This window comes from Apus apus, chromosome Z, assembly GCF_020740795.1.
Source record: "Apus apus isolate bApuApu2 chromosome Z, bApuApu2.pri.cur, whole genome shotgun sequence".
Taxonomy (NCBI): Eukaryota; Metazoa; Chordata; class Aves; order Apodiformes; family Apodidae; genus Apus; species Apus apus.
The window spans coordinates 18,197,015-18,220,421 of NC_067312.1; the positions used below are offsets into that span (position 1 = coordinate 18,197,015).

At 38.7% G+C, this 23,407-nt stretch overlaps 1 protein-coding gene and 1 long non-coding RNA gene across 2 annotated transcripts in view; one reads left to right on the forward strand and one right to left on the reverse strand.

Moving 5' to 3' along the window:
- Positions 1–12,914: 12,914 nt before the first annotated feature.
- On the reverse strand, positions 12,915–18,686 carry LOC127395531 (uncharacterized). Its single transcript, XR_007891820.1, has 3 exons — positions 18,599–18,686; positions 18,255–18,362; positions 12,915–13,446 (listed from the first exon to the last, which is right to left on the reverse strand). It is a non-coding gene; the product is annotated as an uncharacterized LOC127395531 (long non-coding RNA).
- Positions 18,687–18,791: 105 nt separating this feature from the next.
- NDUFS4 (NADH:ubiquinone oxidoreductase subunit S4) overlaps positions 18,792–23,407 on the forward strand; it is a 45,261-nt gene continuing 40,645 nt past the window's right edge. The window contains exon 1 of the mRNA XM_051641886.1: positions 18,792–18,957. Coding sequence (XP_051497846.1) covers positions 18,872–18,957 — 86 coding nt within the window. The 5' untranslated portion in view covers positions 18,792–18,871. The remainder of the gene's footprint in view (positions 18,958–23,407) is intronic.

Consider the following 23,407-nt stretch of genomic DNA (forward strand, 5'->3'; position numbering starts at 1 on the left):
GGATGGGTTTGTTTTGCTGATATATTTGCTGGCTGGTATGTTAATTTTTTCAATGTGTTATAGAGCAGATCCCAAGTTAGGGTCATGACCCCACTTGGGGCCCGCAAGCCTGGAAGTGAAAATGAAAGTGGGGTTGTGACCCTGGAAGTAGGGTTGCTGAGGGAAAACTTTGGGAGGCACTGATGTTGTGCTACTAGGTGAGACCCCTGCGTGGATGGTGAGTTTAATCACTGCTGAGGGATAAAGTTTTTAACAGTGCCAATATTTCTCTGAGACTTAAGTCTTATTTCTGACTGATTTACGGCCGGACTCAAGGAAAGGTCTCAGGTACATAAAGAGAGATTTGAGAATTAAATTCAGAATTGTGCATACTACATCTTGAAAAGATCAGACCCATCATGTAGCGAAGACACAGCTACCATTTCCTTCAAAATATCCGTTGGTAGCTGCAGTCTACTGACTGGAGCACTTCCCTGACAATTTTTGGCTTGAAGAAAACATACCCACCTCTGCCATTTTTCAGGAGGGTGATCTTAGCACCAGGGCATCATCATGGGATGGACCCAAGTTTATGGGTTTTGCACAGCTCCACAGGGGAAGCTGGGGTTGTTCCTAACCACTTGCATGATCTTTGGGCAAGGAACAAGTATGTTTGGCTAAGGAAAGAGTCATTATGTTACGTAAGCATATTGAAGAGTAAGTGATAGCCACTCTGAAGAAAAAAATAAGTCTTACTACATTCTTTAGAAGTGGCACAGATACCTTTTTCAAGAACAGATCCTCAGTTTTAATTCAGCCTGGACTTCAAAAGTTTAAGATTCAGTTCCCAGTACACACTCATCTAGTGCCACTTCAGGCACCCTAGCATATCCTCACAGGGTTTCCAGCTGCTGTTCCCAAAGGAGACAGCCCTTTCATAGCTCCTGTGTCATATCTGACAGCCTCATGAGGAAGCTTGTGATACCCGTACGAGTCTTAAATGGCTCAAGATACTAATATGTGGACAAGTGAATTGAGCCCTTAGGCTCCTAAATCATGTAAGTGCTTCTGAATAATCATGAAAAGCAGACATAAAGACATCTTTATTTCTCATGCTCTATGCATATTTATTCCATTCTCAAATTATACTGTGCTTTGACTGCAGCTTTCACGATGAAGTTGGAGAATATTCCTGATTTTCACTTAGAGAAACATTTTATAGTTAGTAACAGAACATTTGTGATATGCAGCATGCCATTTCAGTAAGTGAAGAGGCATTAGCAGCTAATTTTTGGCAGTGACGTGTGTGTTTCTCATTTATTAGTAACTTGTATTGATTTATACAAGGATTAATTATTGATGCAAATATTTCACCCATATTTTTTCTGTCACAAGCAGCAAAAAAAATGCATGGCTGTGAATAATCCATACAATGGTTTATGAAGCCCTAGGTCCTCAGAGAGTATCAGATATCCACCTGGTGTCCCTGAGTGCTGGATTTCACATTTAGATCTCTGAATTAACAGATGTGTACAGTCATATACAGGCAGAAAGCTCCTTCTTGATACTACATCTGAGAAGGCTCATGAGCACTGTTTATTTTAACAAAATCATAGGATATCTTGTACTTGTGAAATTTGTTCCAAATCTACTCATTTTGGAATGTTAATAATGGGTACTTTGCACAGAGCTTAACTTCTAAGTTTTAGCTTATAGTTTTAGCTTATGCACATCTAAAAAAGTGTACCCACTGTAATATGTTGTTAAACTACACCAAGAATTATTTTGGGCAGAAGCCCCTGAATCTCAAAACCATACTTCTCTAATGTACGCAATCCTACCAGAAGCAGATCTTACACATTTTTGCCTGAACATTTTGGTACATGAAATTCAACACACTTCAAATCAATTCAGGCAAATAAAACTTCTAGAAATCATTATTATCAAAACTATAAAAAGGAGAGGTCTCAGAAAAAAAAGGAACTTTATTTAAAGTTTACAATACATTTAAATACTACACATTTCATATCCTTCTTTTTGCTGTGTTGAAAGTGGGCATTTTAAGACCATTTTCAAGCTTTTTTCTCCAAAATGATGAAAAGAAATATAATTTAGTATAATATAGATAGAAATACAGTTTAAAATGAAGCATAGAATTCAATGGATTCACATTATGCAAGAACTTGAGGATTTCAAGAAACAAAACAAAAACAAATATTGAAAAACATTATAAAATCGTAAGAGTCAGCAGGGCTGACTGCCAGGCAGATGACTTTATTTATTCAGAACCGTTCCATGTCTATGAAGCCTTGTCTGCACTTAAGAACATCTCTTTTTATTAGAACAGCATAGGACAGTCATTCCCCTCATCTAGAAATGGTAATTTTAGTTTAAACATGTTATAAAGGTATATCATCATTCTGGTCAGTGAAGCAAGAGTTAGATCTTCAGCAAGACTGTCAGTAAACCTACGTCTGTGGTAGGGCACTGTGAAGCACAGCTATGATAATGAAAAAAATTGCACTGCTAGCAAACATAATCATGTCAGTAAAACTTATTAAGTATAGACAAGACTTGAATACACTACTTTCTGAAGAACCACTGAAACCAAACTGACATTTGGGATTTGCTTTTTGACAGGAGCAAGTAGCCACAGCTGCTTATAAAGTTTTAATAGCTACGCTTTTCACTACAGTAGCAAATCATATAAGAATGTATCAAATATTTTTTTTATTATAATCTTGTAAGGCATTCAACAGCATGTACTGAGCCCAAACCCTATGTTCTCACTCTTTGTTCTGGTGATGCTAATAAAGAGGAAAAAAAAGCCAACAACATAGTATTTTGACACATCCGATCCAGAGAAGAGGAAGAGTTGAATGTATCTGTCATTGTGAAAGCCTCATCTTTTCTAATGAAAATAAAAATATTTAAGATAAATTTTTTGACCCCTGGAAAAATGCTCACACCCACTATTGTATATTCAGAGCAAATAACTGTCATTACTTGCACACAAAATCATTTGATGTGCTGTCGCAGGCAAATTGGGTGACAGGGACAGAATCCTCAAAGCTTCTTTGGGTTTCACAGACTCTGCAGATTGTAGATTATATCTTTGTTTATAGCCTCCATGGGGGAAATAGTGGCTGAATAGAGTAGAGAGAGAGTGTAACGACAGCTGCTTATTTTCATAAGGGTAGATAGACAGTCCCACTGTTACGTACGTTCTTCCCCCTCTTATCTCCCCAGATTACAGAGCAGCACTGCTGCCAGTAAATATACCTAGGCTGAGGAAGAAGGTGGAGTTTTCTGCCCTTGCACCCCATCCACAAAGGTACGTAGCCCTAAGCCATTTGGTTCAGTACAGAGAGCTGTGCTGGGGCTTAAGTTACAGAGCTAGAAAGTTACCTGAACAGTATCCTGAGACAGGCAGGGATACAGCAAAATCTTTTGATAACAAATCACTGATAAGGTCAGCAGGACCACAGCATGGGTGTGCGAGTGTTGTGTGAAATTGTTATCAAGGTTCCTGGCATAGTTTTGGCTCAGGCCAACTACCTCCCTCCCACAATTCAAAGTTGTATTTCAGGGATACTCACAGGCCAAGGATCCTCCCCAACAAGAAAACAGTTAGTTATAGTCAGCAGGGCAACAGAGCTAGCCATATGGACACTGGGCTTCCCATCCCAGTTGGCTTCAGGACCAAAGAACACTGCTTAGTTCATTTTATTCACTAATACAGACATAGCCTTCAAGTCAGATTTACATGCTGTATGTGTGAAACTCCTTATTCATATAATCTAGGAATTGCTTGTATAACTTGCAAGTGATGGAATAACATAAGACAAAGCCATGAATAAGCTGTGCATGATACTTACCTTAATTCTCTAGCAAAGTCACACATGTATCAACCTGTCTATGTTCCTTATTTTTCACATGTACTACAGAGATTTTTCTTGGATAATCACGAAAGAGACAGCAGGTAAGTGAATATACTCCATTAAGATCTTAATATGCAAATAGTGTACACGTAAGACACTAATAACAGAAAAAAGTGCTCGTTATTAAAATACTTGGGAAAAAAAATTGATTCATTTGAATAACTTGAGTGAACTTCACAATCTGTGTTTCTGAATAGGAGAAATGCCAGATTTGGAATAAGTAGTTGCCTTATGGAAACTTGGCATTTTTTCCTGCTCAGAAATGCAAACTGTGAAGTTCAACTGAGCTATGTAAATTGTCTTGTCTTATGCTTCTCTTATTAGGGAATTCTGCCTTGATATTCTGAGTAAAGAACTACATAATACTGCCTCAATACTACACAGAATCAACATGTTACTTCATGAGTGGAGACACTCTCAGTAAATAATTGCTTAGAATAATTTATTTCATGCTTAAAGAGCTGCTGTCTACATAAATACAGCTAGGCAGACCAAAGCAAGAGAGGTAAGGAATGACCTGCTATTGGATACAACTCATGGGTTCTTGATATCCCTAGGAATAACCCAGCTGCACAGCTCAGTCTGAGATGCTACATAAACTATGGGATGTGTGCAGATATTTCACATTTCCTTTCTTGTATGTAGCTGATTTGTCTGCATGAGAACAAGGCACCTGACCTACTAAACATAAACAAATCATGAAGTTGTTTTAGAAAGGATCACAGGAATTGTGACAAGGTAAAAGGAAACACTGAAATACATCAGTGAAAGACAGAATAAAAGGAAGAATGCATGACAATAAATCATATTAAAATAGCCACATGGACGACCAGTCCTAGCAAGTGAGTAAGAGGAGTCAAATCACAGATGCTTAGATGCTCTAGTTTTTATTCCAGAAAGTGGATTTTACAGCAGGTAATTAAAAGCTACCTGATTGTAGCTTCGTAGTGGAGAGAAAGCACTCTAGTTTTCCAGAGGTAACTAAGCAGAATCACTGCTATTGCCTTCATACTTGAGAGCAGTAGATAATTGCCTTGTCTCCATTAGGATTTTGCAGACTTATCAGGTACTGGTTGATCCACGGGAGGGGTGGGAGGAGACAAGCGAAAAAATAAAAGCAATGAAACCATGGCTTCCAAGCCCTCACTGAAATGTCAGCTAGAGAAATCTGCACCCAGGTTAGCCCAGGATCCCAGTGCAGTATTCCAACTCCATTCCTGAGAGCTGTACTCCCATTGTGTGTGCAAAGTTTGGCAGCTTTCAAAAGATCCACCTTTTCCTCCCTCGCAATAAGATGAACAGTTCTCAGTTTTTTTCATTGAAAGAAATTTGCGCCCTGGGTTGAACTGTTTGAGGGTCTCAGATAGACATCAGAACCTTCATGATTTTTAGCTTAGATTTTCACTGCAAAGGAAACAGGCCATCAGCCTTGGTAAAAATGAAATTCAGGTTCTAGCAACAAAAAGGTAAACAGAGAAAAAGGCACAAGAAAGCTACAAAATAGTGGCTGTTGCACTTCTGAGGCTAATTTTAGCAGTGTGATTCACTAAGATTCATTAATCAACCCAGCACCTAACTGCAAATGAAGACACCTGTTGTAAGATTATCTTGTTATAATTTGAAAATAAAGTCTTGACTTAACTTACTTGGTCCATGCATGGAGGAAGACAGCATTTTTCTCTCAACATGAATTTGTGGGGCAGTTGCCTTTTTTGACATCATCTCTACTTCCATCAAGGTATCCTGACTGCTTGCACACTCTTAAAAGACACATTCAGTAAGTCCTTTAGCAGGGAAGTCACATCCATTCCTAGAAAATATGTTCTTTAAACAAAATAAAATGTCACCCATATTTTAAAAACCTGATAATTTATTTTCTGCATATGAAAAATAAGATGAAAAAGATGAATTCTGAAAGATTACTGCAACCATCTGCAAATTAACAGGGATTTTTGTAGTTGTAATAGTAGTAGTAGTAGTAGTCTGCAATCAAAATTCATAACGCTATGGGGATTTAGCTACTGGAAAACAAAAGTCATTAGGTCTTCAAGAGGTTTTCAAGTAATCTTTCAGCAGGCTACATAGTAATCACATTCTTATTCTGTAAACCTAGAGTCAGGATCTGGTGATAGGGACATCAGGTACCTAGGATATTACAAAGTACAACCTTCCTCCAAATACTTGCATAGAATTACATAGAAAGGTAAAGGACCTTTTATGATTTCTTTCTGCTAACTCCTCTTCACCACTTTTGCTATAAAAAGGAGGATGACCTATGCCAGGAAAAAGCATGACTTGGTGAGTTGTTAAAAAGGGAATGAATAATACAAAAAGAAGGATAAAATTGGACTAGGCAATAATCAACTTCCAATAAAACATTCTGTAGGAAGTCTTAGTTTGGAACTTATTTTTGCATGAAAGTATTTAAACCTTCACTGATATTTACAGTTGCAGGCATCCAATGCTGTCTTTTTCCATTAGTAAGCAAAGTGTAGCTTCTGTCTTACATATTTCAGCTGACTGACATAGCAAACAGTAGAAGTGAATAAAATACTGGGAAATCTCTAGTTTGTAATTTTTGCTTCTTAAGGATCTGTCAGAAAAAGCTTTAGGTTCCATGAGGCTGCATTACAGATAAGATTATTATCTAAAATGACACCCTCTGACCAGAGAATGCATAGCATTGCACCTATTTTTGAGAAGGGCTAGCAAAGTGATACAAGCAGCTATGGGCTTGCTCGAATCATCCTAATGTGCAAAAGTCCTTAGCAGAATGCAAAAATAAATGGAAAAAGAGAAATGGAGAATAAGAAGAGATGAGTAAAATGGTATACATACATTTTTTCACTGACCTTGTACAGTCAGATGCTGATATTTTTTGATCAGTTAACATATTACATATTTTCAGAAAAGGGAAATGCAAAAGAAATAAACCACTTGGGCATTAGAAAAAAATGTGTTAAGACACCACAAAGGTAATTTTTATTTATGTTACAATAAGGAGAGGATTACTAGAGGAATGCTAACACAGGTTAAAAAAAGGGCCAAACAGGAGATGATCACAAGTAGTACTGAGAAGTGAAGCTTCAGACCAGAGTGCTCCTTAAATATTGTTTCACGTATTTGTTAACTTGAACTTGAAACAAAATCCAAGTACACACATGTTGACAAGAAATGTTAGCATATGTGGTCAATACAGATGAAGACACAGATTTCACCCAGAAAGAACTGGATTACACTGATAATTGGTTATTTAAAACTGAAAAAAAGAATGAGACTCTAGACTGAGGGACTACTAATAATGATACAGGACAATTATGTGATATGGACATTCTGCAAGTCAGGGACAATCCAAACTTCTTTGGTAAAAAGACTAAAACACTTTGCCACTATTTTTAGAAATGTGATTTAGAAGCACAGTAACCTGCATCCAAGAATTTTCTATTAACATTTATTTTTGTGTTCCAGTTCCTCATATTGAGAAACTATTATTGCAAAACTCTGTAAGAATTCAAGAAAATAATCTGAATACAGATACCCAAGTTGTATTGGAGAACTTCTAACCTGATGAGACAACACTCAAACTACAATCAATATAGGAAAGAAACTATGGGCTTTGCCTTTGTCAGGAGATTTAAAACTGAAGGCTGTGGTGATAGAGAAGGTCATAAAGATATTTATAAGAAGCAAAGTTCAAAATAATTTACATAAGCAGCCCTGAAATTCCTCTTTATTTTGTAGACAATCAGTAGCAATTCAAACGTTTAAGATCAATATTAAAAATTCTAGGGTTTTGCTGGATACATAATTTCCTACTGGCAAATCAGACATTGCTCATTACTTAACTACGAAAATGATGAATATTGTGTATGGATTTCATAACTTCGACATTTTTCAAGAAATATCCCCAGTAACTGAGTTCAGAAACATGTAAAAACAAGTTTCAACACTGTTGTCTGTGTTCTTGAAGACAGAAAACTAAGAAAAGGGAAAATTCCTTCCCTCTATTTACAGTATTTCATTATCCTAGTTGTCCTCCTCAAGTGCTAATTCCAAGCTTGTGAATAAAGAGGGTACTTCAAGTCACTGAAAAATCTGGCTTTTTTTTTTATCCAAGAAGAAAAATGTTACAAGCTTTTTTAAAAGCTTATGTGAGAGTTGTACATTTTTTTCTTCTTCTTTTTTTTTCCCCCAGTCATTTCCAAATTGTTTGAGGTTTTTTTCCAGTTCATTGGAATTGTCACCCTCAATTCAGCAATGTATACTAGCATGTTCCAAATTTCTTTCATTAATATCTCCACTGAATGCCTGAAGGACTCTACATTACAGGAATGTGAGAAAAAGTGCTGGGTTTTAAACACATTTGAGAAGACCTTATAAAGTATTTGAGGTTAAAATGTGCTCAAAATGCATTTTTTTTTAAATATGCATTTCTAATCAGGTAATACAAATTAGCAACACACTAAACATCTAAACATGAGGCTAAAGAATTCCCTTTAAATTGTCTGAACCTGTTAGATGCTACTTATATAGTTATTGCATACCTTAAAAAATCTTTGTGAATAGGTAATTATTTTTTCCATTTCTGACATTCATTAGAATTAGAAAAACACAGAAGGCATAAGATTAAATTTAAGCTTCCATAGAAATGTTGCTAATTTATTTTTTTTTTCTGACAGCCATTGTTCCCATTCAGAATGCCAATGATCCTCTCTAGACCACAAAGATTCAATAGAAAACCTTGATCACTATATCCTGTTTGTTCATAAATGTACCCTTTTATTTCATCTTGTGCTCTCTTTTCAGAACAACTACCCTGTTCTGCAAAAAGGAAAACCCTAAGAGCACTTCACTCCAGCGAATTCCAGTAAAAGAGGGCAAGCAATAATAGGAGTATGGATTCACAGGCATTAAAATGAAACCATATGGAAATACGGGCAAAGGATTTGAGCAGGAAAAGTACTGTTTAAAAATTAATCTTTATGGCTTAATGTGGATTGTTATGAGCACTGCAGAAGTTCTGAAAACCCATAATTCAATGCTGCTACAAAGCCAATGTTCCGAAAAAGCTAAAACATTTGTGTTGTCAGACTGACTCATCTTAGAATGACAGCCTGGGAAATACACTTTGTGACCTAAATCTAAACCAAGAAAAGACCCTGAAGAATACTTATTGTATCTGTCATTTTAGTCACAATTTCTGTGATCACTGACATGTACACGCATACAGGGAATTTATTACCCTCTTGTAGTAATACTACCCTTCACCTTCTTAAGAGCAAAATAGAAAATGAGAGGAAAAGTCTATGAAGTCTCACATGGCAAATAAAGTACAAAGAAAGAAATACGAGAGCTATAGTAGTATTTATCCTATTTATGAAAAGGGGCGGGGGGAATATAGCTTAAATTACAGTGTTAGTTTTCTGTTTTTCCACTGCACTTCAAGGGTATAAAATGAAGAATACACAGACATAACTGGGATTACAAGTGTCTTTGCTGAAGTCTCTCTCATTTAAACTTGTTTCTGCTTTCTTCATGGAATGAGGTACTCTCTCCAAAATGATTTTTTTTTTTTTTAATGACTCAAAGAAAGGTAATTGTTAATGTTGGGCTTACAGGTCAGAACAAATGTGGGAAGAAAGGTAAGGAGAGTAATAATAAATATATAGATAAAATTAGAAAACAACCAAGATGATGTAATTTCACAAGCCAATTAATCTAGCAAATGCTTAATAGTTACACTGCAGAGCAGAAAAAGTAATGATCATACAGCATTTGTATGAAAGAGCCTTGCTTGCACAACACAGAGACAAATTAGATCCTCCTTGACTGACTCTTGACATGTTAATATACTGTTCAAAAGACACAAGTATTAACAACTTTACTATTTTTTACCTAAAATTAAACTCACCAGGAATACTGAACTGGGTGGAAACCATCTATTTGTGCCTAACAGTTTCTGTTTCAGAAGAAACATAAATCTATTTCTGTGGTTTTTTGTTTTGTTGCAATACAACTGCCTTTGGTGAAAACTAAATCTGATACAAAACCAAAACAACAACAATTTAATCAAGAAGATGTCATAGAAAATGAAATTAAAAGTTACTTCAAATTAAAACAGGATTGCACAAACTATTTTCTATTATAATTCTATTTTAATTATATGTTGAGGAAATTGGTTTTATTTAAATGATTTATTGAAGAATAATAGGTCATTCTCATTTGACACGGAACTAATGTCACTTTTGCTTTGTCACTTCCCTGTTGGATGTACGTCATCTGCTCCTTGGTATGATACTGTCCTGCAGATGAATGGCTGATAGGGGCAAGCATACTAATATGCTAAGCCTTTAAGTTGCATAGGACAGAACCATTTCTTTCTCCCCAGATGTTGAAAGAGGCTTACAACTTACAATTTTATTTTAAACCCTGATGTTTGACTTGATAATACATCAAGCTATACTCCCAAAAGTTAGGAATGTAACTATTTCTTTATAGTAGAAAACTTGTGCCATTTGTATTTCTATGCTTATTGAATTAGATTATGCAAATGAAGTAAAATTACTATAAACTGCTTGACTACCAGAATGATAACCTCGTAATTAACTGTGTACACTACCTATAACAAAGCAGAGGTCAGGCCTTTAGAAAAAAACAATACTGAGAAACACAGTGAAGTAAAAAACCTTTTTCAGAATCTACGTTTTTGTGACTAGTTTTATACAGGCTGCAGTGTCTTCACAAGCAGAAAAATAATATGCATACCTGGTGTCACTGTGGTTTAACTAGGAAAAAGAAAAAGTTTATAGATAAGTCATTTAGAGAAGAAAACAGAGAATTATTGTGAAAAAGCAATGCAGTCCTTAATTCATAAAAATAACCCTGCATTTCGAGAAAGGTGTCTTTGTCAAGCTAAAGCTGCCATTGCCAAACATCTGATATAAAAAATATATATTCCTACAGCATGTAACTTGGTCAGGGGTTATTCTGAGGAGAGCATAGTGTTCCTTCACAAGTGTACTTCACTCTTTAACATCGTATCTTTAAACTACTCCCATTTTTTTTTTCCTGGACATTTTCTGTATTTTGTAGTTAGAATGTATTTGTCATTAAAATGACAATATGTATTTCAGTAATTTACTTCCATGGAAACAGAGTAATTAATCCTTAAGAATTCCAACAGCTCTTTTACAGAAATCATCTTATTTTCCTGACAGCAGAATCCTTTTTGCAGAAACTAATTGTGTCACCAAAACCAGCATTCCTGATGTAGTTAATACAGTGATGGTTACAAGCAAAATTTTAAGTACTATATAGCATGCTGCATTTTAGTAGAAGACTTTGATGTCTTCCATCCAAATACAGAAGGTGCAGAAATACACGGGTAGTTTCTTTCAAATACAGCATGCCAGTGCATAAGGCAGACAGATACAGAACTTGTAATTCCTTTTCCAAAACACTCAGAGCCAAAGCAAGCACAGCCCAACTGGGTTGTTGCCTTCCTTTTTGCAATCTCTTGATTTCAGTTTCCAGTTGCTATAGGGACATCAGTCTTTCATTTCTGTATGGACACTCAGAGATACTGTAGACTTTTTGGCAGCTCTTGTGAATCTTAGACTCTCAAGCTGTGCACTTAAAAGAAAATTTAATTTTCAATTTACAACAAAGATCCAAAATAATGCCCATGGTTCTGCAGGATAATTTGAATATGCAAACTGAGTAAACCAAAAAGGCCCAAATGTCTGGAGGCAACCTGCATATTTTGTTTAATTTTAACTCATGACATTTGGGGCCAAGTTCTCATTGCTGAACAGACAGGTTTTGCAATGCTACGTCTGTGACAAATTAATAAATCCTCACAAAAGGTATACTATGGTCAGCCTTTTAAACAGATGAAGGCCTGAGGATTTCCATGGTAGGGGAATCCCAAAAGAAGCACTGCACTGAACACAGGTTGCCCTTTCGCAGATCACACTAGACAGGGGAGCTGGCTGGCCTGTGCTATTAGTGTGAGAGCCCACACACCAGTGTGCTCAGAGCAACCCATGAACTCCTGTGAACATCACAGAGACAGCTAGAACTAGCACTTTCTTCATTCTGGTCAAGAAACCAGGACCACAATGGCAAATTGCATACAGATTGCTGCAGCAAAGAGAAAAAGCAAAAACACTCCGTAAAGCCTCTTGCAAATTTTATAGCACAGCAGTTATATTTCCAGCATTGTCTGTGGTTCTGAAGTGCAGAAGTCTGGGGTCCAGTTCTGTCTTCAGTTTGTATGGGGAGGAAACCAGCAGTTGGTCTTGAAAGTCTCATTTATATAAAAGTGAGGCAGGGCTTATTCAAAGATGCATCTTTAAAAGAACTTTTAGGAGTAGCAAAAACCTTAGTGTTTAAGGAGATTACTCAGGGTGAGAACCTCAGAGTGGAAGTCTCAGTGTCATCCTTGCCTACCATCTCCTCAGAAGCACCTCATAGTGGCTACTTTCATGCTAACATGAAAGCACCTTGGTCTGATCTAGTATTGCACTGTTAATGTATTTCTGTTCCACACTTCAGTTCTCAAAAAGCTAAAGCAAATTATTTTTTAATGTATTCTACTGGACAGCTTCATCATAATATAATTTTATTACATTTTTGCAATAATTTCCTGCTAATCTCTCAAATACATTAAAAAGCTTCTTCTTTCAATGAAACTGGTGCCATTCAGTATCTATCTGAAGTTGATGCCATTCAAAAAATAGGCAAGCTGAAGAAGCAAGAGACTATTTTAAGAAATAAAATTTATCTTAAAGAGCAATGGTACTCTGCACAGTACCTCTTGTGAAATCTGACTCCAAAATGAGTTTATGCATCCAAATGAAGATGAGATCAGTGACAGAAAAGCTTCAGATTGCACAGAGTAAAGAAAAAGAAAATAAAGTTGCCAATCAGATTTTTTAAAAGTTAGTTTAAATACTACATACCTTTAAATAAATTAACAATTACGAAGTAATCTTTTGCAGCGTTTATTTTCCTAAATTCTCAAATGCAGATTTTTATTTCATGATACTTATATTTGCTGTTTTAACAATGAAACAGAACCTTTTAGATAATAATATTTGAAAAAAATACCACTACTTTTCACTAATATATCTAGAAACATTTCCTAATTCTGAATAAAAGGGAAACAGAGTTCAGAAAAATGGTACTTCTACTGCACTACGTATTATTTTACGATACAGTGTTTCCAGCATTGTAATAGAATGACAATTTTAAATATTTTTACTCCCTATTAACCAGTTTAGGGTTTTTTACCCTAAATTCCATGTATAATTTCACAAAGCTCCTAAAATTTAATAATCTGACTTTAGGGTTAAAAAACTATGCAAAATTTCAGGTATATATTTCTGTATTGGTTGGCTGGAGAGGAGCCTTTCAGTATTTGCAGCATGAATTGGAAGACCAAGCATCAGCCAGAGTCATACTCTGTCACGACTGAAGAGAAACTTTTCTTGAAGTCTTAATTTCCCAGGAACCTCAGGAAAAGCTAAGAAGAAAGGATGACTATCATTAGTATTATCAATCAAGGAGTGTCTGATCTGGACAGCTATGGGTAGCTAAAAGGACCAGAAGTTCTAAGAATTGCTTTCTTTTTATTATCCTAAGACTCTCCCACTAACAAATACTCAGGCACACTCAGAATCTTTCAAAAATCATATGATAAAGCAGATGGCTATAAAAATTCAAAGAATAAAATCTGCTTTACCTCCAGTTAAAAATTAAAATAAAATAAAATAAAAATAAAATAAAAAAGTAGAAATTACCCTACAGATGTTAATAATTGTCTGTGGTGGGAGTCAGGGAAGGGGGAGGCTGGCTTCTAAGTAAACAATGCAAAAAAAGACAAAGAGGTCCCTGCTGATGTAAAACAATAAAAGCAGTTTTCTCAGCAGTGTCAGCTTAGCAAGCCTGAGGGTCTGTATTTTAAACCCCAGTGGCCTGACGTCACTCACCCTGATGGTGTGTGTGAAGGAAGCTATCTCTCCACGATGACCGACCTGAAAAGTGTTTTCAAAGCCCAGTGGGCTAATGTCACTCACACCGACGGTGGATGGTGGGATCTCTCAGGGTGGCAGCCTGGGGGAAGTGAGCTGCAACACCAGCAGCCGACCATCACTCACTCTGATGGCAGGGGGTCAGCTGGGATTCTTTGGTGGCCTCCCGGGCAATAGTTAAAAAGAAGATTTTGGTTCACATGTCAATGTCTAGCTTGAAAGCAGGGAGCATAAAAAGTGATTTTTTTTATTATTTTTTTTTTTAAATTGTGGTTCACCAGTGGCAGCAGTGCAGCCAGGAAGGGGAGTTTCCCTGCGAGGCTGTTTGATTGCATGTGAAGCTTACAATGGGGCTGGCTCTGCCTGGTTTTAATTTTTTTCTCCCATATGAGCTGAGATGTTTTATTCCCCCATACCAAAGGGCGGAGGGGGGAGGTGGGGGGTGGGAAATGAAATCCAGACAGCTCCAACTGCACTTTAAATTTCATATACAATCAAACAGACTTTGAGAATATTGTCAGCTTTCAAACCAACCTGGCTGCCATATAGAGAATGTAAATACATACTAAAATCCCAAAACATCATGTTCTCATGCTAACTCTTCTTTTAATGCAGAAATTGACATTTGGGACAAATTCTCCCATGAAATTTATCCTGACACCTAAAGCATGGTAAGGTTTGCATAGGATTATATTAGAGGAGCTGTCTTTGTCCCACTCCAAATACTCAAAAACCTGATGCACCCATAACTGCAGCTGATATTTCATTAGCAAAAGAAGTTCTTTTGGACATAATTAAGCCAAAAGAGTCACTACTTACAGAGCAAGCTCTTACAAAGATAAACTTAAAAAAAAATAGAGAAAATTAAATTAAATTAAAAAACTAAGTTCTAGTCCTAGAGAAGTTAATGAAAGTGAATTACTTGGTTTATGTCAAGCTGTCATGCTTACATGTCTGAAGGGTAAGAATCTGAGAGTTACTGGACACTGAAATCATAGCTTCCGTATGTAAAAGCAGAACAACCAACAAATGGAACTGTGAATACATCGGCAACTATAGCCAGTATAATGGTTGCTTATATGTTGTAACCCTTTTCTACCAGTTCTTTGCTGCATTAGGCTGTTGAGATCTTTGAGACTGATGCTATTGTTTCCTACACAGTTCCTCTGTGCCACCCAGGAAACAAACCAATTCAAAGCAAGAACACATCAAGGAATAGCTCTAGAATTCTACTTACCACTGTTAACTGTGGTTTATTCAAGACTATGGAATTATTTGTACCAGAATTGATTTGCTTGGGAATGGAGTAAAGCTGTGCAACCTCAGCCTTGCAGGAAAGAAGTAAAAGATTAAATTTTCCTCTCCAATTCTCACAATGTGCACAGCTCACATATGTGAAGAGAAAATATGACTCTAATTCTGCATAGTTAAGCTAATAAGCTTTCTCATAGAGTGAGACAATAGGAACTGTGAGCATACTGTACAGCACAATAAGTGCTGGCACATGAACTGTTTCAGTCTTGAGGGACAGTGTTTCACAGTATATCAGTGACAGAAGACGAGCTTGCAGCCAGAATTATGAATGAAAAGTTTAAGCCTTCATGAAAGTATGGACTAAGAATGATTATTGTGCAGCCACCTCAAAAACTGATGCATTGAATTATTTTGGGGATTATAGTGTTTAACACTTTGTTTTCTAAGACTGTTATGCACATATATTCATTAGTATGCCCTAAGACATGATGTTTTATAAAAGGTGTTGCACTGCTTGTGTGAATACATTTACACAAATTTAAGCCAATCAAATAAAACAGTATGTGTTCAACTTAAACCTCCGCAGGAGTATTTTACAAGGTCTACTTCTAAACCTGGGGCAATAGCAGGAGACAGAAAAATTCATCTCTCTCCCTTTCTCAGGCACCAGACTGCAAGGGACTCTTGGTGCATATTAATTTCACGGTAAACTGTGTACTTGGAATTGCCACACATGCTGTCTCTGGAGAGCTATCATTATTTGTCTTGAATTAGTCTCTCATGTGTTTGTGACTACTACACAGCAATACTTCAGCAACAAATGCTATGGTTACATTTATATTAGTAAATAAACAGTCCAAGGACCCTTCTGAACCCCTGATGTAGCTCAGTTTACGTGGCACAGCTCACATCCATGGAGCTAAGCTTTTTCCTCTCTTCTCTCCTGCTCCAAAAAAATAATCCAAAACCCAGAATGGCCTCATCCACACAGCTTATTAGGAACAGTCCCAGTCCCACGCTGGTTCCCAGACTGTGCTCAGACATTGTTTGGGATGGTGCTAATTGGTGAGGGCCAAAACGATTTCAGGGACTGTGCTAGCAATTAGCAGCATGTTCACTTGCGTTCATGTGCGCACATGCTCAAGCCCATCAGTTGCTGTGATCTAGTACAAGACAGTCCTGTTTCTACAGCTGACAAAAGCAGCTCCTGAATTTGGCACCCTCCTTTGACAGATTCAGTTAATAAGGTGGCAGCTCTAAATTCCAGCTGCTGTGTGCTACCTCTGTCCTTCCGTCACCCAAAGTACTGGTAGCAGGGAGAGCAGAAGTTCAAAGAACTGAGCCATGTGAAGCACAGGAGCCTTCACGTGCTGCTCAAACTGATGGCTCCATCTCCAACAGTGAAAGAAGATACCAGACATCAAGATTCTGAAAGCTGGGTCTACCTAAAAGGTCTTTGGCTGAGCTATGATGAACTGCCAGCTGATACAAAGCAGACAGATGCAAACAACGTGCCTCAGTTTACAGTGGAGCCTTCAAGGGTAACTGGCCTTACCAAACCATTGGTGAGCCTCTGAAGAGCCATAAAATCTTCCTCTACTTCCAAAAATGACAGTACATTTTTCCTAGCTGGAGCACCACAAAAGGGTTGAGTTTAGATCAGCTGAAGCAAAAGTGAGTTGGCATGAATGCCTCCTCTATGATCACTCATGCACTGGAAAAAGATTTTGGAAAAGAGTGAGAAAAACTGGTGAATTTCCTGAGATGCAGATATTTAAACTAGATCTATCTGCATGTGACTGAAGCGCTGGTATGAGAGACTGCATGCATTCTTAGGCCAATAGCTGATACAATTGGGCAAAAATCACAAAAAAACCTTTTGTGAACAGTTTTACAAGTCTTTCTCTCAAAACCCCTGAAGAAAAACTGTTACATTAAAAAGCATAGGGTATTTTCCCATCTGCATTTAACACAGGATATCACCTTCTCATATAAGTCACTTCAATTCATCACTATTCCTGCTGTCTGTTTTACTACTTTTGACCTTGAACATATCCAATGATTGAAAAATTTGTTTTAAATACTTCTATCTGTGAACCTATCCAATTTGTAAATCACTGTTCTTACAGTGTCTCTGTATTATGCAGCTCAGAAAGATTTTTTACCTTTTTTTTCTGCAATGTCACTGCTGTTTTGAAAGGTAAAAACAGTATACATTCTAATTTTTCCACAACTTAGAAATACCTGACCAGAAGAAAACATAGAAACGTACATATTTGAGAGTGTGAAGTTCTAATAAGATGATTCACAATAGAGTATGTAGCAAACTTTCCCTAATACATTATGACTATTCTTCTTCTGTCTTCCTATATTTGGGCCAGGAAAGTGCTGAATTTACTTGCTTGTGCAGCATTTTTTTATCTGACCCTGTCAAACTGTGCTGTCAAAATTGAGAACAAGGTTGGCTTCTTCTGGAGCCACACAGAGTTAGTCAAAACTAACATCTTCTCCTGTAGGAATTCCATCCCTTTTTGTTTAAGAAACTTCTAAACTTTTTTTCGTGCCTTTTTTTTTTCCTGTTAAACTGAAAACTTTAGCTAACTTTTTTTTTTTTTTCAAAATCTTAACAGATTGTTGATACAAAAAAATCAGAATAATGTTAAGAATTCCACCCTCACCACCTTCCTCCCATCCCAGCCAAAAACTTTTCAGCCCTTCACAGTATTACAGATCCTAGTACAACACTGCTTTTGCACCACACATTTCTGGAAATTTTATCTGAGGTTTTCGCAATGAACACCATTGTATTTGACTCGATTTACAGCAACCTGTCTTCTTTAACCATGAACACAGGACCATAGCGCTTCCAGGGCCTAAGTACCATTATTCCCTTCTACAGTTAATGCATTAAAATTATGACTCCACCTTATGAGAACAGGGGTCTTGCCATTCTTGCTTACTTGAGTAAGGCTGCGATTACCTAAAAAGCAAGTAAGAGTGCCTAAACGTAACACAGGATGTTAGAGACTTGCTTATCGTAGCGCACCAAGAATACGGATCCATTTCAGGCAGTGACGTAAGAAAACCTTAAAGAACAGGTGCAAGACGATCGACCAGAGCTTTTGGTGCCTTGGTACGGCGTGCACCCATTTCCCTGTGAAACACAATGGGAAAGAACGGGGTGAACAACCCCCCGCCCCACAGCTTGCGTGCCCGGGCGGGAGGGGCGCCAGGCGCGGGGGCAGCCCCGCACCCCGGGCACCGCGGCCGGCCCGGCCAGCCCGCCCGCCCGCCGGCGAGGCCCGCCCTGGCGGGAGGCTCGTCCCGGCCACCGAGAAGATGGCGTCAGGGCCCAGGCCGCTGCGAAACGCTGCTGGGACCAACACGTACCTCACGGGAAAGGGCCGCCTGCGCCCACAGACGCGGGCACGGTCCTTCCACCCTTCCCCGGGCAACGGGCCTGGCGCAACCCCCGTGCCAGACCCGCACCCCCCCCCCCCCCCGCCAGACCCGCACCCCCCCCCCCGCCTGCATCGCGGTCCCTCCCCGTCCCTGCCCGCCCCTCCCGCTCCCTCTTTCCGCCCTCGCCTTCGCGTTTCCTGTCTGAGCGGCGGAGGTTTGGCCCTGCGACGCCGCCGTCTCCGAGCGGCTGCGGCGAGTGTCATGGCGGCGGCTCTCTCAATGTCAGCGGCTCTGAGGCACCTTGTGGCGAGGAGCGGGGCCGCCCAGCCCCGCCTGCCGCCGGCCAGGTAACGGGCACCGCGGCCGCTCCGCCGGGCGGACGGCCGGCCTGCACCGCCGCGCTCGGAGGCCCGCCGGCGGCGGCCCGCGGGGGCGGCCGCGCTCCCGAGGAGATTGGCCCGGGCCTAGGGCTTCGCCGCGGTCGCCTCGGGCGCTGGGCCGGGGTGGCCGCGCAGGGCCCCGCCACGGGTGGCGAGCGGCCGGGCTGCTAACGAGCGCCTGCCCGACGCCTTCCTCCGGGGCCTGTGCGTGTCTGTCCGTGTTTGTCCTTGCGGTCTTCCTCGCCGTGTCGGCCTGCCCGGTGTCCTTGCGGCGCCCGGAGGCCGGGAGCTGATCGAAACGGCAGAGGAGTCCGGAGAGGACGATGGCTCCTGCCACCGTCAGCACGGTCTTCCCTTTACCTTATTCTCTGCCTTGTAGCTTTTCCTCCGTCCCCGCCCCAAGATCTGTCACTTTTTTTCATGGGGTACGTAGCTTCTTTTTCACTTACTCATCGAAATATAAAGCTGGAAATCCCTTTATAATTTTTACTGGCACTTCTTTTTTTCTTTAACGCCGAGACCTGTATTGATAGTCCAGTACGTGACCCAGCCTCTAGTTGAAGATGTGTGCATTTACTTCTGTGCATGTCATAGGACTTTGTGTTTTTTATAAGACTCTCTTCTAGCCAGAATAAAGAAAGATACATCAATGCCATTAGCTAATTTGGAAGGTTTACTTTTCCATCATACTTAAAACTTTATATAAGCATACAGGGTAGTTTTGGTAATTTAAAAAATTTGTGGTTTCCTGATGTGTTTATATGTGTGTATACATATATATAAATTCAGAAAGTTAAGTTTACAGACATATATAGAGAAAGAAAGACTTTATTTTTCACACTTTTTCTACTCTGACTTTTGGATTTGTTATTACTGCTTCTTAACCTCTTAAAATGGCACCTGCTATAGAGTGCTCTAGGTTAGTCCTCAGTTTCATAAAAATACTTCAGAATCTGTGAATATTATTTGAGAAATTCTTCTTGCTAATGCAGAAACTTACTGTTCATTTTTGACTGCTTGTTTCTGCCCTTCTTTTAGTTCTCTGTGGCATTGACACAACTGTTGCCTGTGCCATATGGTGAATTGGACCAGTTAGTTGACTCAGGTTCAAAATTGTTTTGTTCATTTGCTTTGAAGTTATACCTCTCTACCTTTTAAGCAGTTATTCCAAAACACCTGGTAAGATGTAGCAGGGTTGGGAATGAACAGCATGGAAATGTGTGGCAAGGTCTCTTAAGTTGACATTTCTTCTGTGAAATTTCTTCTTTTAGAGAGTGTTGTAGATTTTCCCTGCCAAAGAGGGAGACTGATGAATTAGTGTGTCCCTTAGTTTTTTAAGCATGAGGGAGGTTTAAGATATTTGCCTGAGGGGGACTGGAACTTAGGCTTCACATTCAGTAGGGAACTGGCCTGATCATAAATCTTCAGGTTTCTTGGAGAAGGGGCAGGGAAGAGCCCTATGGATCTCTCTTAAAGTTTTACACATCTTTGTAATCACTGCATGTTTGAAGAGTGAGAATACATTTTTCCTCGGAATGAGGAAAAATTGTTTCAGAATAAGATCGTAGTTTTGGCAGTATAAGAAACAGTTAAGGCTGTCATTCATTGCATGATTTTGGTAAAGTAATTATTTTTTTGTTGAATTAGGCATTGAAACATAGATCTTTCTTATTCTCGGTTACTGCTTTATATAAAAAATACTGTTAAGCAGCCTCTGCAGTCTCCCTGCATGGAAGGTGGAAATAGGGTACATAATTTTGGAAAAGAATTTAGGGCTCTGAATTTTAAATTCAAGGTGTCTTCCTGCAGCTCATAGTGAGTGGATACCTTTCTTATATACCATATAATCCTTTGTGTTTTACCAGAAATCTAGATTATTCAATATCATAAATTTCGGTAGACAGGTAGATGCCTCAAAGCTTGACAGTATACAAGTCCCATGTCTAGCTTTAGAATGTCTCATCTCATTTTGTAAAAAGGGGATAAAGGAACCTTCCTACCTCACAGAGTTGTGAATGGTCTTATAATAAAAAAAACATGAAAGCTGATTTTCCAGTTAAAATTATCAGCAACTGTCCAAAAGCCTACTTCTTTGAGAAGTCAATGGTTTGCTGCCTGTCTCATCCCGCAATACTGTTTTCCTTTCAGGAGACCATTTTGACAGGTGTGGTTTGCTGCAAGTAGCTTCTTAGTTACACTAGATTCAGAGTATATTTATAGTCTTTGTCTATTTTATAATTGGCATAGACAGGGTATTTGTCAAGACGTATGAAGAATGTGCTACAGCAGTATGCTAGACGTGAAAGTCAATGTAGATGTTATAACCACTAACAATAAAAGATAACACTGTTCTTAGGACATGACTGAAGAAGGTGATGGAGTTGTCAACTGTGAGGGTGTTTGAATAATTCTTCCATCACTGCAGCACCATGCTTTTGTTTACTCAGATTCAGAGCAGGGCTTGATGAAGTTTGATTCAATTTGTTTACATAACAATTTCATGTTATATGCCTAAATGTGAAATAGAGCTTTGGGGAGTTTTTAGGTCATAAGATTGTGGCGATACGGAGGTTTGGAGCAGACTCAAGGTGAAAGATGGGGAGAGACAAATGGACATAGTGAGGGAGGAAAAAAGATGAAAAACACTGCAGTATATTTAATGAGTGTAAGTTTGAAAGGGGACTCCAGGCAGCTGTGAGTTTTTGTCTGATCTTGCAGATGGCCTGAAGCAGCAATTTGGTAGAAGTAGAGGTTCCACATGTTGTTTATAATTAATTAAAAAACATTCTCTGACTCTCTTCACACTGTTCAAATAGTGATCGTGTGGTTAAGAGAGGGTCTACCAGCCAAATCTTGCATATGCACTGTGACTGAAAGCATTATTGGTGGTTATTTTTTATTGTCACATATCCTTTGACAATGATCTGGTGTCTAGCTCTTTCCTCATCAGTTTTGCATGCCTGAGGCAGACAGGAGAAGATTTCTGACACTTAGGATGACTTGAGTCCTTTTGCGGTACTTCAGGTAGGATCTCAGGGCTGCTAATCTATCACTACTTGCTTCTGTTCTGTAAGATTGGAGAGGACAACATACTATCTTATTTATGACTGGAGTATTTTTTCATGGATATGCACCTTTAGTACAAGGTCAGAGTGGAGCTCATGAACCAGGGTGGTATTTTCAGTTTTCTGCTTTTGGCTTCTCTGTGTGATGTTATGGGAAGTAGGGTGTAAGAGTGCTCCCTGTTTCCTTTAAAATGGAGAGATGAAGTTTTGGAAGCCTCCATGGAGGAAAGGACATATTGGATGTAATGAAACATCAGAGTAGTAGGTTGTAAGTTGCTGTCAAATTGATGAATTCTGACACAGATTAGAGTAATGAAAAAGTGAAAAGTACCATGGATCATGTAGTTTGGCTTCCTTCTAATCCACAATTTATCTCCTAATGAGCTAAGTTCAAGATAGTTTGTGTTCTTAAGGTAGTACAGGATCCTCATAATGTTCATAAAAGATCAAGTACTTTCAGTGCTGGTCTAGGTGAGGAAGGGGATGGGTACAAAGATGTGACAGTAAGAGGGGCAGTTGGGGAAAAGAGGTTGGAAGAGCCAGAGTTTGAGAATGGGGGCAATGGAGAGATGTGTTGTTCTGGAAATTGATGTTTTTCTAATGTAGTTATGGACAAGTAAGTAGAGCAGGAGTTATGGCAACAAAATATTCTTGGTGAGGCCTCTTAAAGTGTTGTTCATTATTGGGCATGTAATTTGGAGCGACTTAATTACATTTGGGTCCTTCACTTTTGAAATTAAAACCTAAAGGGATAGGGAGGAAAGCCTTTTCAGCAAGAGAAGGTTTAGTATAGATGAGCAGACGGGATTTTAAGGTATGTTTGTGTTGAAAGATAACTAGTAAATAAGCAGTGTACTTGCTTCTACAGTAGAGCAGCTGAAAGCTTTTCTTGCCAGCTCTGTGGCAACTAGTCATTGTGGCCTCTGAAGTGCAGGTCTCCAGTTTGGCATATCATTAAAAAAAAAATAAAAAAAATGTACATGCTAGAATAACTTTTTTCCCCAAATTTACGGATCTAAGAACCTAATAATCCTCTTAATACTGTGAAGATTTGAAGAGTAGTGGAGACATGAATAAAAACCCAAAACCTCATTGAAATAAAACAAAGAAACAACAAAACAAACAAAAAAGCCTCAGAGGGTAGAGGTGAAGTTTGTTGGCACTAGTTTCCTAAAGTAAAAGGACAATACATTCCTACAGGGACTAAACAATTTAAGAAATAGGTTCCGATACTGCATTTGAGGTTTACAATTACTTTGTTCTCAAAGCAAAGCTCCATACTTCTTATGGAAAAGGCTTTCATGTTGGTGTTTCCCAATACCAAATACTTGGTATCGCAAAGTTTGAGAGAA